Source organism: Salmo salar, chromosome ssa06 (assembly GCF_905237065.1).
Source record: "Salmo salar chromosome ssa06, Ssal_v3.1, whole genome shotgun sequence".
Classification (NCBI taxonomy): Eukaryota; Metazoa; Chordata; class Actinopteri; order Salmoniformes; family Salmonidae; genus Salmo; species Salmo salar.
In genome coordinates, this window is record NC_059447.1 from 35,620,853 (window position 1) to 35,637,670 (window position 16,818).

At 43.2% G+C, this 16,818-nt stretch overlaps 1 protein-coding gene across 1 annotated transcript; it reads right to left on the reverse strand.

Moving 5' to 3' along the window:
* Positions 1-3,415: 3,415 nt before the first annotated feature.
* LOC106607162 (thyrotroph embryonic factor) lies at positions 3,416-7,787 on the reverse strand. Its single transcript, XM_045720451.1, has 4 exons — positions 7,494-7,787; positions 6,396-6,798; positions 5,770-5,989; positions 3,416-5,509 (listed from the first exon to the last, which is right to left on the reverse strand). Exons 1-4 carry the CDS (start codon positions 7,531-7,533, stop codon positions 5,294-5,296), a joined length of 879 nt encoding a protein of 292 aa, XP_045576407.1. The 5' UTR covers positions 7,534-7,787; the 3' UTR covers positions 3,416-5,293.
* Between the last annotated feature and the right edge of the window lie 9,031 nt (positions 7,788-16,818).

Sequence of the window (16,818 nt, forward strand, 5' to 3'; positions counted from 1 at the left end):
CCCCAAACTGTTGCCGAAAAGTTGGAAGCACAGAATCGTCTAGAATGTCATTGTATGCTGTAGCATTAAGATTTCCCTTCACTGGAACTAAGGGGCCTAGCCCGAACCATGAAAAACAGCCCCAGACCATTATTCCTCCTCCACCAAACTTTACAATTGGCACTATGCATTGGGGCAGGTAGCGTTCTCTTAGCATCCGCCAAATCCAGATACGTCCGTCGGACTGCCAGATGGTGAAGCATGATTCATCACTCCAGAGAACACATTTCCCCTGCTCCAGAGTCCAATGGCTGGGCGCTTTACGCCACTCCAGCCGACGCATGGTGATCTTAGTCTTGTGTGTGGCTGCTCGGCCATGGAAACCTACTTAATGAAGCTCCTGACGTTGCTTCCAGAGGCAGTTTGGAACTCTGTAGTGAGTGTTGCAACCAAGGACAGACGATTTGTACGCGCTTCAGCACTCTGCGGTCCCGTTCTGTGAGCTTGTGCGGCCTACCACTTCGCGGCTGAGCCGTTGTTGCTTCTAGATGTTTCCACTTCACAATAACAGCAGTTACAGTTGACCAGGGCAGCTCTAGCAGAGAAGAAATTTGACGAGCTGACTTGTTGGAAAGGTGGCATCCTATTACGGTGCCACGTTGAAAGTCACTGAGCTCTTCGGTAAGGCCATTCTACTGCCAATGTTTCTCTATGGAGATTGCATGGCTGCATGCTCGATTTTATACACCTGTCAGCAACAGGTGTGGCTGAAATAGCCGAATCCCCTAATTTTAAGGGGTGTCCACATACTTATGCATATACAGTGCATTCGGAAAGTGTTCAAACACCTTCCCTTTTTCCACATTTTGTTACGTTACAGCCTTATTCTAAAATTGATTTAAAAAAAAATCCTCATCAGTCTACACACGATACCCAATAATGACAAAGCGAAAAGGTATTTAAAATTAAAAACTGAAATATCACATTTACGTAAGTGTTCTGACCCTTTGCTATGAGTCTCGAAATTGAGCTTAGGTGCATCCTGTTTCCATTGATCATCCTTGAAATGTTTCTACATCTTGATTGGAGTCGACCTTTGGTAAATTCAATTGATTGAAAAGTTTGTGGTCATATGCACATCCTTAAAAACATAGGTACTGGGCTAATAAAGAATACTAGTATAGAACAAGAAGGCCCGCACACTGTTAAAGCTCCCAATTCACCGCTTTACTGACAACGTTTACATCCAAAACGGTTCTTCGTCAGGTCAAACAAACAAACTGAGTGCTCATATCCCAAAATATACACATTTCACCTCACATGACCATTGCAGACATGATGCATGGTGGGTGCAAAAACAATTTGTCTATCTCTAATAATTTAATAACAAGGAGATGGGTACATGTACTAGTTCCAGAAAATAATATATATTTACAAAATGACCAAGTAGGTGACCTGGAAGGCAAAACAAATCAAAGTGACATATTCATGTAAAAAATGGTCTGATATTAAACTCTTGGTTCAGACCTCTATGAGACATGGTACACAAATGGTGAATCCAATACAATTCTCTTCTCAATAATAGATTATCAGTATCAATTCAATTGAATTGGACATGATTTGGAAAGGCACACACGTGTCTATATAAGGTCCCACAGTTGACAGTGCATGTCAGAGCAAAAACCAAGCCATGAGGTCGAAGGAATTATCCGTAGAGCTCCGAGACAGGTCCCCAAGAACACAGTGGCCTCCATAATTCTTAAATTGAAGAAATTTGGAACCACCAAGACTCTGGCCGCCCAGCCAAACTGAGCGATCGGGGAAGAAGGGCGTTGATCAGGGAGGTGACCAAGTCCCCGATGGGAACTCTGACAGAGCTCCAGAGTTCCTCTGTGGAGATGGGAGAACCATCTCTGCAGCATTCCACAAATCAGGCCTTTATCATAGAGTGGCCAGATGGAAGCCACTCCTCACTAAAAAGCACATGACAGCCCGCTTGGAGTTTGCCAAAAGGCACTAAAGGACTCTCAGACCATGAGAAATCTGATTCTCTGGTCTGATGAAACCAAGATTGAACTCTTTGGCCTGAATGCCAAGCATCACGCCTGGAGGAAACCTGGCACCATCCCTACGGTGAAGCATGGTGGTGGCAGCGTCATGCTGTGGGGATGTTTTTCAGCATCAGGGACTGAGAGACTAGTCAGGATCGAGGGAAAAATAAACGGAGCTAAGTACAGAGAGATCCTTGAGGAAAACCTGCTCCAGAGCACTCAAGACCTCAGAGTGGGGCGAAGATTCACCTTCCAACAGGACAATGACCCTAAGCACACAGCCAAGATGTTCAAAGACCCCAGTCACCCAAGTCATGGACTGTTTTCTCTGCTACCGCACAGCAAGCGGTACCTGAGCGCCAAGTCTACGACCAACAGGCTCCTTAACAGCTTCTACCCCCAAGCCATAAGACTGCTAAACAATTAATCAAATGGACACCGGACTATTTACATTGACACACCCCATCCCTCCATTTGTTTTTTACACTGCTGCTACGCTGTTTATTATAGTCACTTCACCCCTACCTACATGTACAAATTACCTCGTTTAACCTGCACATTGACTCGGTACCGGTACCCTCTGTATATGGGGCGGCAGGTAGCCTAGTGGTTAGAGTGTTGGGCCAGTAACCGAAAGGTTTCTGGATCGAATCCCCGAGCTAACAATGTAAAAATATGTTGTTCTGCCCCTGAGCAGTTCCCCAGGCGCCGAAAACATGGATGTGGATTAAGGCAGCCCCCCGCACCTCTCTGATTCAGAGGGGTTGGGTTAAATGCGGGAGACACATTTCAGTTGAAGGCATTCAGTTGTACAACTGGTTATCCCCCTTTAAGACAACGCAGGAGTGTCAGAGGGACAAGTCTCAGAATGTCCTTGAGTGGCCCAGCCAGAGCCTGGACTTGAACCTGATCAAACATCTCTAGAGAGACCTGAAAATAGCTGTGCAGTGATGCTCCCCCATCCAACCTGAGAATATTTGCAGAGAAGAATTGGAGAAACTCCCCAAATGCAGATGTGTGTAGCGTCACACCCAAGAAGACGTGAGGCTGTGATTACTGCCAAAGGTGCTTCAACAAAGTACTAAGTAAAGGGTCTGAATAGTTATTACATTTTTTTATACATGTGCAAACATTTCTAAAAATCAGTTTTTGCTTTGTCATGTAGATTGAAGAGTTATTTCTACAAAGAAAATGAACATAGTTTGGGACAACTTGGAGTTTAATTTCTACATACAAACTGACTATCATACCTAAATGTTGGTCTATCAATCTGACAAGATTCTGCACCAAGCTTAAAATCACTGTTAAAACAACTATATGCCTAAGCATATAACATAAGAATGTCAGTGCAATGCAATGCCTTCCATTGAAGCAAATTCAGTAAATATTTGTTTTGATCCTTTAATTTACAGACATAAGTACATACACTTAGTGTAAAACATACAAACACTACACCATTAACACATTTTCGTGCAGCAGGATTACTGGGAAACGTAATTGGAAGCACACATGAATTTGCACCATTTCAACATTTTGTCTATAATAGTTATTTTATAGAAACAAAGCAGAGTCAAATTAATATTATTGCCACATGTATGATTCTAATATGCATAATAATGAAGATCGGCACAGGAACACAAATTCATCAGACACTTAAGAGATTGAGTCCCTTTACTTAACAGTCTGCTATGTAGTATTTGCAACAATTGAGGCACGGTCACTTTGACAAACAGAACTCTGCATCGACTCTGTGCCTTGACCTATCATTTTTTAATCAAACTTAACCAAAACCACCTTTCTTGTGCTCACAATTCCTGTCAACATTGTCGTAGGCACCCCAACCCTTCAAAATTATTGGTATCCAATAAGATAGGAGTATTAAACAATGGAAGTGTTGGATGAGGTAAATAGGAGATTGTCTTTAGAAAAAAAATATATTTCTGTAAAATTCTGGTTGAAAACCTGTTTAAAAAAATAATAATTCTAAAACCACAGTTTGTCCATTGAGATCCCTGCTTAGTCACTGGGTTATTGTTTTCTTTCCTCTAAAGAAATATAAAATCTGACAGATTGTTGCACATCAATCAATAGATGCATTGTTAAAATACAGCATTGTACATAATAGCTATTCAACAAACATAAGGAATGGCAGTAAATTAAGATGAAAAAAAACAAAAAAAAGGTATTGACAGAATAACTGACTCAATCCCAGACAAACTACAGGAAGCACAAATAGATAGTGCCCTCTACTTGCAGTGTGCAATGAAATAAACCAACAAACATAGTAAATACCCCTACACCAGTGAGGGCCCTTATTAATGCCTGACCTATGAGCAATAAACATACTGAGAAAAGACAGTCCTTGCCATACTACTTTTTAAAACTCCTCTTCCCCCCCTCAAAAAAATACTGTTTTTTGGGGAAAGATATTAGAAGCATGTGTGGGTCATGTCGTAATAGGAAAAAAGTTCCCGCCCACCCCTATATCTAATCTTCACCCACAAGGTGTTGCTTTGGAAGGGTTGAGTGCAAAACAGGGGTAACACAATCTATGTGGTGCAGGGAGAAGACTACATAGTTCTCTACACACACACACCTCAGTGTGGTACAAGCAAAGAGACATAGAAGAGCTGTGACCGGACAACACCACCATCTCGCCCTTTCTCTGACCAATATCAATTATTTCCGCTGTGTACGATCACGGCGGTGCAGCCCTCAATCTGTCCTTTCTGTTATTCATCGTTTTCTCCCCTACCTCATTATGAATAAATAAAGAGTTCACGTGTCCTTCTTCAGAGCCTCTGTATGAGTACTTGAAACAGAGGAGAGAGACAGTCAGTTACTGCAAACAGTGGTAAGAGGAGGGCAGGGGGACAACTCTCATTATTGACTACTGATCACTGATGATGTTCATGCTTTGGTCCACAAAACAACCCGTTAATACGCTGTATAAATGTGTGTGTAACTTCTCCAGCAGCTGTCTCTGACTCAGTGATAAGACCTGACTAGCAGTAATTGAGTCCCTGTATGTGTAGGAGCCAGTCGCTCTCCACAACCCTTCGTGTCCACCTCTCGCCATGTTGCTGCCTGGCTCACTGACAGTGTGTATCCATGCCTCCACTGTCGTGTTGGAAAGGATCTAGAACTTGACGCAGTGACCGGTGTTCACCATGAAAGCAGTGCAATTCAGATTCTCTTTGTGTCGGCGTTTTGGGGGGCGTTTTTCTTTTTCGGTTCTTTTCTTGAAAGATAAAGTTTGTCCCTTACAATGGTCCGTATTTGGCTTCATATCGGGACATGATGTTCTTGCAGCGACCACAGTCCTTTCGCAACTCAGCCACTTGTAGCCGCAACGCCGCATTTTCCCTCTCCAGAAACGAAGCGCGCACTGTGATCTGGTTCTCCTTCAGCCGCCGGGCGTCACGTGAACGTTTGGCTGCCACGTTGTTCTTCTTCCTCCTCGACCAGTATTTATCGTCCTGTGGGAGACGGAGGATTGTAATACAAAATAATAGAATCAGTGTTGTGGAAACATCCCTAATCCCAGACAAGCCCCCTTATTTCATGGCTTACTACTCGCTCATTAATTTTGCTGGTGTAACAGTGATACTACAATCTTCATCAACCAATGATTATTTGGTACCCAATTGCAGTGGCTACATTCTCATTATCCTACTACAGAACAACCAGTTCCATCATTCATCACCTCCCTGAAACAAATATTCACCGGTCATCTTACCTTCTGCTCAGTGGGCACAAAGACCTTTTTGGCCTTCTTGATCATGGGCTGTGGTTTGAGGTCCTCGTCAGAGAACTTGTGTTTGCGTGGGTTGAACAGCTCACCCCCAGGCACGCTGGACAGCACCAGGTCTGTGGGGTCCGGCTGGAAGTTGATGTCCACCTCAATGTCCTCCGGGTCGATGGGAGTGGGTGTGAGTCGGTCTGCAGACTTCCCCTCTAGAGGGAGACAAAGTGAGTTCAATGAGGAGTATATTTTTATATATTTTGGTGTCTGTTATGTTTTTATAATCTTGAAGACTATAGTTAATTGAAAATTCACAACTGTTTGCTATATTTTTTCCTTAAGACATACTAAGGTCAGCCCTATATCAATACTGCCATTTGCTAATGCTGTAGAGCTCAGGTTTCACATGTACGTGTGTCCATATTTGTGCTGGAGGCAAGGTGTCGAGTGCGTCGGGTAAGTCTATTTGACATTTGAATACAATATGGGAGTATCTAGGGTCAGCATGTTGCAAGCGTCTATTACAGTGTCAGTATATGTGCATGTTGAGTTCAAAGGTAGAATTTGTTACAGTGGTACCGCGTCTGGGCTTTTAACAATGGGCCCCAAAAATGTACCTTTTTTTATTTTTAGACACTTCAACCTCCGCTACTTCTAACACAGAATCTTCATCGTCCCCATCTTCTTCTTCCTTCTCTTGTTCAGCTGGCTCTAAGGTGAGTGTGACGGTCTCTGTGTTAGAGATGGTGAAAGGGGGTCTTGTCCCCTTGGTTTCCTCCTGGGCCAGGCTCTTCTGCAGCTCCTCCTCTAGGGTGACTGGGATGCCATTCTCCTGCAGGAACTCATCCAGGTCCATGTACTCCAAGTGGAAGGTCTCCCCGTCATAGGGGATGGTCTTCTCCCAGATGGCAGGGGTAAGGGAGGCGGACACCCCTCCAATGCCTGTACCTCCAGTCCCACCACTGGCCCCTCCAACACCGGCCTCGCCATTATCGGCAGAGCACAACTTCTTCTTCTCTATTTCTGTGGAGATAACCGTGAAGAACATAATGGGTGACGGTTGCACGGCCATGTGAACACAAACAGGATGGTAAATAAAGGAAGATAGAAGTCCGATGTCATGAAAAGAAGTAGGGGAAAAAAGTGGTGAAATGACAGAATGAGGTAAAAGAAAGGGGGGGTGCATCAACCCATAAAAAAATGGGGAAGGGAAATCTGGACTTGTCAACACAGCCCCTAAACACAAAAACGAACATGAAAAAAAATATTAATTGCCCTTGAAATGCAAGAAAATGATGTACTCATATTGTATGTGAAAATGGTTTGACTGCAGTGCTCTAGGACAAGCAGGGAGGTGTGAGAACTTTATGTTCTTTTTTCCTCCCTCACTCAGTTCACTGCCTCAGGGGAAACTGGCACAGCACTCAGAATGTACAAAGGTTTTCCTTCCCCAGTACTGCTCTATACTTGACACATTTGAACAACTATTGTACTAGTTATATATAATTATCAAACATAGCTGATTAAAAAACAAATGTATCCAGTTGTTTGAGGTTACACAAACGTTCATTAGAAGCACTACTACGTCTCCATACACCAGACAACATGTCCGCGAAGTCAACGATCACATCAGATCTATGCAGTTCACATAAAAAAAATGTGTACATTGGAAAGGATCTCTCCATTCATCCAAAACGAAACCAGTAGGCTAGTCTTACCATCGTCGCCTTCGAGAATATTAGGTGGGGGAATGTCCATAATCTTCTTCAAAACAATAGGAAACGATTTCTGTGGATTCGACCTAGGCTGCAGAGGCGCCTTGAGTGTAGTTTCCCAGGCACTGTTAGCAATATCCGTGGATAAATTAAGTCAAATCAGTGTTTCAGTCTGTTGCTTTGAAACCTGTTTCACAAATTAAAACGTTGTCATAACAAACACCACAGATCCTGTCGGTCGAAGCCTACTGCCAGCCCTGTTTCCTTATTCATGAGCTATACGCCTCTTCAGAAAATACTCGGTGCGGATTGGTCACAAATGTATCTTTTAATATTTTTTTTAAATATTTTTTTATTTCACCTTTATTTAACCAGGAAGGCTAGTTGAGAACAAGTTCTCATTTGCAACTGCGACCTGGCCAAGATAAAGCATAGCAATTCGACACATACAACAACAGAGTTACACATGGAATAAACAAAACATAGTCAATAATACAGTAGAAAAAAATATAACAAAAAGTCTATATACAGTGAGTGCAAATGAGGTAAGTTAAGGCAATAAATAGGCATGGTGGCGAAGTAATTATAATATAGCAATTAAACACTGGAATGGTAGATCTGCAGAAGATGAATGTGCAAGTAGAGATACTGGGGTGCAAAGGAGCAAGATAAATAAATAAATACAGTATGGGGATGAGGTAGGTAGATAGATGGACTTTTTAAGTAGCTGACATAGAAAATTCGCTGGTGAGCCTTGAGTCAACAGAAGCAGTAGAACACACCGAGAGCTCATTGGCTGAAGGAACACTCCGTTTCAATCCTTCGTACGGAAATAACTGTACATTGCGTGCAGAATGTCAACATTGTGTCTCCTGACTCCTATTGTTGCTACATTTAGCTAAACCAGATAGATCTAGAACGGTATGACTATGGCCATTCACTGACCCTGGGAACTGGAGGAGACGAGGGCGGATGATTCGCGACATTAATGTCAACTACCAGGCTATATCAAATCGTAGGCCAGGCTTCCCTAAACGGCGGCGGTTTCTGAGAAAATAATTAAAGAAATGTTTTGTTTTCATTGTTGGAGATAAAAACACCAGGAAATCAGCTCCAAGTGATTTTAATGTTGTACATCTGTTCCCAAGTATTCCCACTCATAGAGACATATGTGATCATATAATAATAATGAATAACAATTTTTTGGGTTTATATAGCACTTTTCTACCAACTGAGGTACTCAAAGCGCTATACATCGTAGGGTGAAACTCACCTCACCCAACATCAATGTGTAGCACCCACCTCAGTGATGCACTGGGACCATTTTTGTGCCAGAACTCTCACCACACATTAGCTATCAGTTGGACAGGTGAGGAGTGACATATGCCAATTAGGAATGAGGGGGATGATAGGTGGCCACCCGCCTAATGGTCCGACCCGGACCACTCGCTCAAGAAAAAATATACTTACTTAGGTTTTATATGAAGATGCATTGTATCCAGTTTCTCCTCTGCAATACATGGCGACAGGATGCATTATACATTGCTGCATTTGTATCCACACTCCTGGCCAAACAAAACACGTGTGTTCTTTTCTCTCCTTCACGTGCAGAGACAAGCTGTTGAGGGGCGTGGTTATGGCACGTGCAAAAGCAGGGCGGCAGTAGCCGGGGAAGCACGGCCTCGCGCTCTACTAAACAGCTGGCGCGTCCCTATCATGCATTTTCACCCAGCGCAACCGTTCTACCGTTGGATTGGAAATGTGTTAATAACGTATGAGTCATATCCCCTCACCTTACACCACATCAATAAAATTGTTATATTGATAATGGTTTCCGATATGTTAATAAGCTAGAATTATCACATTCCTGCGCGCACACGCGCATCCAAACGGAGCTTCAACAAACATCAGTCAGTTTTTTGTTGTTGCAGGATGTTCAGACAGCATCATGATGTACTAAACACATTCCACCACTGCAAATCAGTCATTCCAAAAATAGTAACAACAATACTTAGTAGCCCATGTTGGCCATACCTGGAACCAATTAAGGGCTTCATTCACTGGGTGAATTAAATCTGATTAGTTTAGTTCTAGTTTTAGTTCACCCCTGTCTTATGTATTTAGGTCAGTGTCATATTTTGTATGAAGACAGTTTGTACAGTGGATTTAGGTCTGACCTTCAGACAATATGAATCTTTATGGCAACACAACATATGATGCAATGCAATGTTATTCTAGCAGGTCTCTCTATATGCAACAGCTCAACTGTTCACTCACTGTACAAGATACACAACAGAGTGGTACAGTAACAGTACATCTGAAATTTTACAGAGTAAACAAAAATCTAAGTGGGTACATGAGGGAGGAACTAGCCACAAATAGTTATCTAGGTTAAAATACAGGTGATATGAGCCCATAAAATAGGTCAGTATCTAGATACCTTGTATCTAGACTAGCACCTAAAAAATTCAAAATAAAGTTATATAGACTGACAAGCTTCTACAAATGCAAATCTAATAGACCCGTACAGACAGTACTTGAAGATGGCTATTATTTAGTCAGGTCACAACATTTACGATCAATTTATACTGAACTAAAATATACATGCAACATGTAAAGTGTTGGTCCCATGTTTCATGAGCTGAAATAAAAGATTCCAGAAATGTTCCATACACACATAAATCTTATTTAAAAAAAATGTTGTTCAGAAATGTGTTCACATCTATATTAGTGAGCATTTTTCCTTTGTCAAGAAAATCTGTTGACCTGACAGGTGTGGCATATCAAGAAGCTGATTAAACAGCACGATCCTTACACAGGTGCACCTTGTGCTGGGGACAATAAAAAGGCCACTCTAAAATTTGAAGTTTTGTCACACAATGCCAGGGATGTCTCAAGTTGCGGGAGCAAGCAATTGGCATTTTGTCTGCAGGAATATCCACCAGAGCAGTTCCCAGAGAATAGAATGTTCATTTCTCTACCATAAGCTGACTCCAACGTCGTTTTAAAGAATTTGGCAGTATGTCCAACCAGCCACACAACCGCAGACCACGTGTATGATGTCGTGTGAGCGGTTTGCTGATGTCACCCCATGGTGGCGGTGGGGTTATTGTATGGGCAGGCATAAACTACAGACAACAAACATAATTGCATTTTGGTGATGGCAATTTTAATGCACAGAGATACCGTGACGAGATCCTGAGGCCCATTATCATGCCATTCCTCTGCTGCCATCACCTCATGTTTCAGCATGATAATGCATAGCCCCATGTCACAAGGATCTGTACACAATTCCTGGAAGCTGAAAATGTCCCAGTTCTTCCATGGCCTGTATGCTCACCAGATATGTTTGGGATGCTCTGGATCGACGTGGATCGACGTGTACGACAGTGATCCAGTTTCCACCAATATCCAGCAACTTCGCACAGCCATTGAAGAGGAGTGGGACAACATTCCACAGGCCACAATCAACAGCCTGATCAACTCTATGCGAAGGAGATGTGTCGCGCTGCATGTGGCAAATGGTGGTCACACCAGATACTGACTGGTTTTCTGAACCATGCCACTACTTTTTTTTTAAGGTATCTGTGACCAACAGATGCATTTCTGTATTCTCAGTCATGTGAAATCCATAGATTAGGGCCTAATGAATTTATTTAAATTGACTGATTTCCTTATGAACTGTAACTCAGTAAAATCTTTGAAATTGTTGCATTTATATTTTTGTTCAGTATATGATGGCACAAGCAATGCATAGAAACATGGTCCTGATAATTTCCCTTTTAGATCAACAGAATTGTATGAAAGCAATATAAATCCTCTCCTACATTCATTTCCTCGGAGGGGAAAATGACCAGAGGGTTCAGCTTTGTGGGAGCAGCACAGTGTGGTTTGTTTGCTAACAAACTGGGTGATGTCAGATGCCTCTGGTTCTTGTCTGTGTAACAGATGGATATCAATCTATTCAGACTGCATAAGAGTAGCCCTAGTGGAAGTCTACTGTCCACAGCAAGAAGGGCATGAATGTACAATTGTTTAGTGTTAGGAAAATAAGAGACTGAAAGACCATGTATTTGTCTGTATACATATCCCTCTTTAGAGGAATGTAATAATGAACTAATCTCACATATCTTAACATCCACCAACTGGTCTTGGTGTTGACTTGAAAGCGGAGATGCACAGTCTCTGGGACATTCAGTAACTGGAGTGGAGATGCTTTAACCGCTGGGAGCAACAAGGCTATGCAAATCACATTTTATTTGTCACATGCTTTGTAGATAACAGGTGTACACTAACAGTGAAATGCTTATGGGTCCTTTTCCAACAATGCAGAGTTAAAGATGAAAAATAAAATAAAGATAGTAAAGACACAAGTAATAAATTAAACAATGAATAATGAAAACAAATAACAAGTAAAAATAACATGGCTATAAACACTAAGCATACAAAACATTAAGGACACCTGCTATTTCCATCGACATAGACTGACCAGGTGAATTCAGGTGAAAGCTATGATCCCTTATTGATGTCAATTGTTAAATTCACTTCAATTAGTGTGGATGAAGGGGAGTAGACAGATTAAATAATAATTTTTAAGCCTTGAGACAATTGAGACATGGATTGTGTATGTGTGCCATTCAGAGGTTGAATTGGCAATACAAAATATTTAAGTGCAGGTGCCAGTTGCGTTGCTGGGTTATTCACGCTCAACCGTTTCTGTGTGTATCAAGAATGGTCCACCACCCAAAGGACATCCAGCCAACTTGACAAAACTGTGGGAAGCATTGGAGTCAACTTGGGCCAGCATCACTGTGGAACGGTTTCGACAACCTGTAGAGTCCATGCCCCGACAAACTGAGGCTGTTCTGAGGGCAAAATTGGCAGGTGCAACTCAATACTAGGAAGGGGTCCTTAATGTTTTGCACACTCAGTGTATAGGAAGTAGAAAATAACATGGCTATATACAGGGAGTACCAGGACTGAGTTGATAATTGAGGTAGCTATGTACTGTACATATTGGTAGGGGTCAAGTGACTAGGCAACAGGATAGATAAAACAGTAGCAGCATCGTATGTGTTGAGTGTGAAAGTGTGTGTGTGTGTGGATTCAGTATTCATGTGTGTGCATGTTATATGTGTGTAGGCGTATGTGGTGTGTGTGTGTTGGGGTATGGGTAGAGTCCAGTGTGTGTGCATGGTGCAAGAGAATTAGTCCAAAAAAGGGTCAGGTAGCCATTTGATTAGCTCTTTTGTAGTCTTGTTTAGAGGTCTTATGGCTTGTGGGTAGAAGCTGTTCAGGGTCCTGTTGGTTCCAGACTTGGTGCATTGGTATCGCTTGCCATGCAGTAACAGGGAGAACAGTCTGTAGCTTGGGTGGCTGGAGTCAGAATTTTTGGGGGGGCTTCCTCTGACACCGCCTGGTATAGAGGTCCTGGATGGCAGGGAGCTCAGCCCCAGTTTGCAGACAACACGATGGTGGTAAGCTTGATCACAGACGACGATGACACAGCCTACAGGGAGGGGGTCAGTGACCTGGCAGTGTGGTGTCGTGACAACAACCTTTCCCTCAACTTCAGTAAGACCAAGGAGCTGAACGTGGACTACAGGAGATGGGGGAGGGGGGTACGCCCCATCCACATCAACATGGCTGTAGTGGAGCGGTTCAAGAGCTTCAAGATCCTCGGGGTTCAAATCACTAAGGACAAAAATAGTCCACACAGACACCCACACAGTAGTGAAGACGTGATAGTTCCTCTTAAATTTAAAAAAAGAACACCATTTGGCAAAAGGCTCAGCACACAAATACTCAGGCTGACTGGCTGTCGTTCCGGCAAATTAGAAATAAGTCCACTTAGGCTATCCGTTATGCACCTCCCCGAATTTTGTCTTAAACACTCTACTACAAAGCTTTCAGTGTCCAAAAAGCTTTCTCTGCCCTTACCCTTGTTATGAACACCTCCAAAACAAAGGTCATGGTATTCAATCAATCCCTATCCCAGTCTGCTGTCCCCACATGCTTCAAGATGGCCACCATTGTTCCTGTTCCCAAGAAAGCTAAGGTAACTGAACTAAATGACTATCGCCCCGTAGCTCTCACTTCTGTCATCATGAAGTGCTTTGAGAGACTATTCAAGGATCATATCACCTCCACCTAGATGCACTCCAATTTGCTTACCGCTCCAATAGGTCCACAGACGACGCAATCGCCATCAGACTGCCCCATCCCATCTGGACAAGAGGAATACCTATGTAAGAATGCTGTTCATTGACTACAGCTCAGCATTTAACACCATAGTACCCTCCAAACTCGCCATTAAGCTTGAGACCCTGGGTCTCGACCACGCCCTGTGCAACTGGGTCCTGGACTTTCTGACGGGCCGCCCCCAGGTGGTGAGGGTAGGAAGCAACATTTTCACCCCCCTGATCCTCAACACTGGGGCCCCACAAGGGTGCGTTCTCAGCCCTCTTCTATGCTCCCTGTTGACCCATGACTGCATGGCCATGCACGCCTCCAACTCAATCATCACGTTTGCAGACGACACTACAGTGGTAGGCTTGATTACCAACAACGACGAGACGGCCTACAAGGAGGAGGTGAGGAACCTCAGAGTGTGGTGTCAGGAAAATAACCTCTCACTCAACGTCAACAAAACAAAGGAAATGATCGTGGACTTCAGGAAACAGCAGAGGGAGCATCCCCCCAACTACATTGACGGGACAGTAGTGGAGAAGGTGGAAAGTTTTAAGTTCCTCAGCGTACACTTCACGGACAAACTGAAATGGTCCACCCACACAGACAGCATGGTGAAGAAGGCGCAACAGCGCCTCTTCAACCTCAGGAGGCTGAAGAAATTTGGCTTGTCACCTAAAACACTCAAACTTTTACAGATGCACAATCGAGAGCATTCTGTCGGGCTGTATCACAGCCTGATACGGCAACTGCTCCGCCCACAACCGCAAGGCTCTCTAGAGGGTAGTGAGGTCTTGCACAACGCATCACTGGGGGCAAACTATCAGCCCTCCAGCACACCTACACCACCCGATGTCACAGGAAGGCCAAAAAGATCATCAAGGACAACCACCTGAGCCACTGCCTGTTCACCCTGTTATCATCCAGAAGACGAGGTCAGTACAGCTGCATCAAAGCTGGGACCGAAAGACTGAAAAACAGCTTCTATCTCACGGCCATCAGACTGTTAAACAGCCATCACTAACATAGAGTGGATGCTACCAACATACAGACTCAAATCTCTTGCCACTTTTTAATAAATGTAATAAATGGATTTAATAAAGGTATCACTAGTCTCTTTAAATAACGCCACTTTAATAATGTCTACATATTTCTCATCTCATATGTATATACTGTATTCTATACCACCTACTGCATCTTGCCTATGCCGCACGGCCATCGTTCATCCATATATTTATATGTACATATTCTTATTCATCGCTTTACATTTGTGTATATAAGGTAGTCGTTGTGAATTTGTTAGATTACTTGTTAGATATTACTGCACTGTCGGAACAAGAAGCACAAGCACTTTGCTACACTCGCATTAACATTTGCTAACCATGTGAATGTGACCAATACAATTTGAATTTATTTGATTTGATGTGGATCGGTAAGAAGAATGCCCCCTCTCTCCACCAGTATGATTACTACCTCTGAGGGTTTAGAGCTTGAGGTAGTCACCTCATACAAGTACTTGTGAGTATGGCAAGACGGTACACTGTCCTTCTCTCAGCACGTCCAAGCTGCAGGCTAAGGTTAAATCTAGACTTTGTTTCCTCTATCGTAATCACTCCTCTTTCACCCCAGCTGCCAAACTAACCCTGATTCAGATGACCATCCAACCCATACTAGATTAGGGTGACGTAATTTATAGATCGGCAGGTAAAGGTGCTCTCAAGCGGCTAGATGTTATTTTCCATTCGGCCATTAGACCTGCCACTAATGCTCCTTATAGGACACATCACTGCAATCTATACTCCTCTGTAAACTGGTCATCTCTGTATACCCGACGCAAGACCCACTGGTTGATGCTTATTTATAAAACCCTATTAGGGCTCACTCCCCCCTATCTGAGATACCTACTGAAACCCTCATCCTTCATATACAACATCCAGTCACATTCTGTTAAAGTACCCGAAGCACACACATCCCTGGGTCACTCCACTTTTCAGTTCGCTGCAGCTAGCCACTGGAACGAGCTGCAAAAAACCCTCAAACTGGACAGTTTTATCTATTTATATTTTTCCACATTTTGTTACATTACAACCTTATTCTAAAATGGATAAAATATTTTTTTCCCCCTCATCAATCTACACACAATAACCCATAAAGACAAAGCAAAAACAGGTTTTTAGAAAGAAAAAACTGAAATATCATACTTACATAAGTATTCAGACCCTTTACTTAGTACTTTGTTGAAGCACCTTTGGCAGCGATAATAGCCTCGAGTCTTCTTGGGTATGACGCAACAAGCTTGGCACACCTGTATTTGGGGAGTGTCTCCCATTCTTCTCTGCAGATCGTCTCAAACTCTGTCAGGTTGGATGGGGAGCGTTGCTGCACAGCTATTTTCAGGTCTCTCCAGAGATGTTTGATCGGGATGGGCCATTCAAGGACATTCAGAGACTTGTCACGAAGCCACTCCTGCCTTGTCTTGGCTGTGTGCTTAGGGTCGTTGTCCTGTTGGAAGGTGAACCTTCGCCCCAGTCTGAAGTCCTGAGTGCTCTGGAGCAGGTTTTCATCAAGGATCTCTCTGTACTTTGCTCCGATCATCTTTCCCTCGATCCTAACCAGTCTCCCAGTCCCTGCCGCTAAAAAAACATCCCCACAGCATGATGCTGCCACCACCATGCTTCACCGTAGGGATGGCATTGGCCAGGTGATGAGCGGTGACTGGTTTCCTCCAGATGTGACGCTTGGCTTTCAGGCCAAAGAGTTCAATCTTGGTTTCATCAGACCAGAGAATTTTGTTTCCCATGGTCTGAGAGTCCTTTAGGTGCCTCTTGGCAAACTCCAAGCGGGTTGTCATGTGCCTTTTACTGAGGAGTGGCTTTCGTCTGCCCACTCTACCATAAAGGCCTGATTGGGGCGTTTTAAAATGCAAATAGCCAAGGTTGTGCACAACGTGGTTCTCTTACTGGTGTGAGTATGACAGTGGTAGGATTGTTTGTTAAATCACACTTTTTCTATGTGTACAAACATTCTAAATTCCGCTCGTAAGTAGTATTTTAGAATAGTTTCTACGCAATATTGATAAATGAGGCCCAAGATGTGCAAAGCTCTTAGAGACTTAGCCAGAGACTCACAGCTGTAATGC

Excerpts from the sequence above, each read along its gene's own strand:
- LOC106607162 (XM_045720451.1), bottom strand. The coding sequence starts at position 7,533 with ATGGACATTCCCCCACCTAATATTCTCGAAGGCGACGATG. Across the intron at positions 6,799-7,493 it reads TATTCTCGAAGGCGACGATG|AAATAGAGAAGAAGAAGTTG; the intron begins GTAAGACTAGCC and ends TTATCTCCACAG. Across the intron at positions 5,990-6,395 it reads GAAGTGTCTAAAAATAAAAA|AGAGGGGAAGTCTGCAGACC; the intron begins AAGGTACATTTT and ends TTGTCTCCCTCT.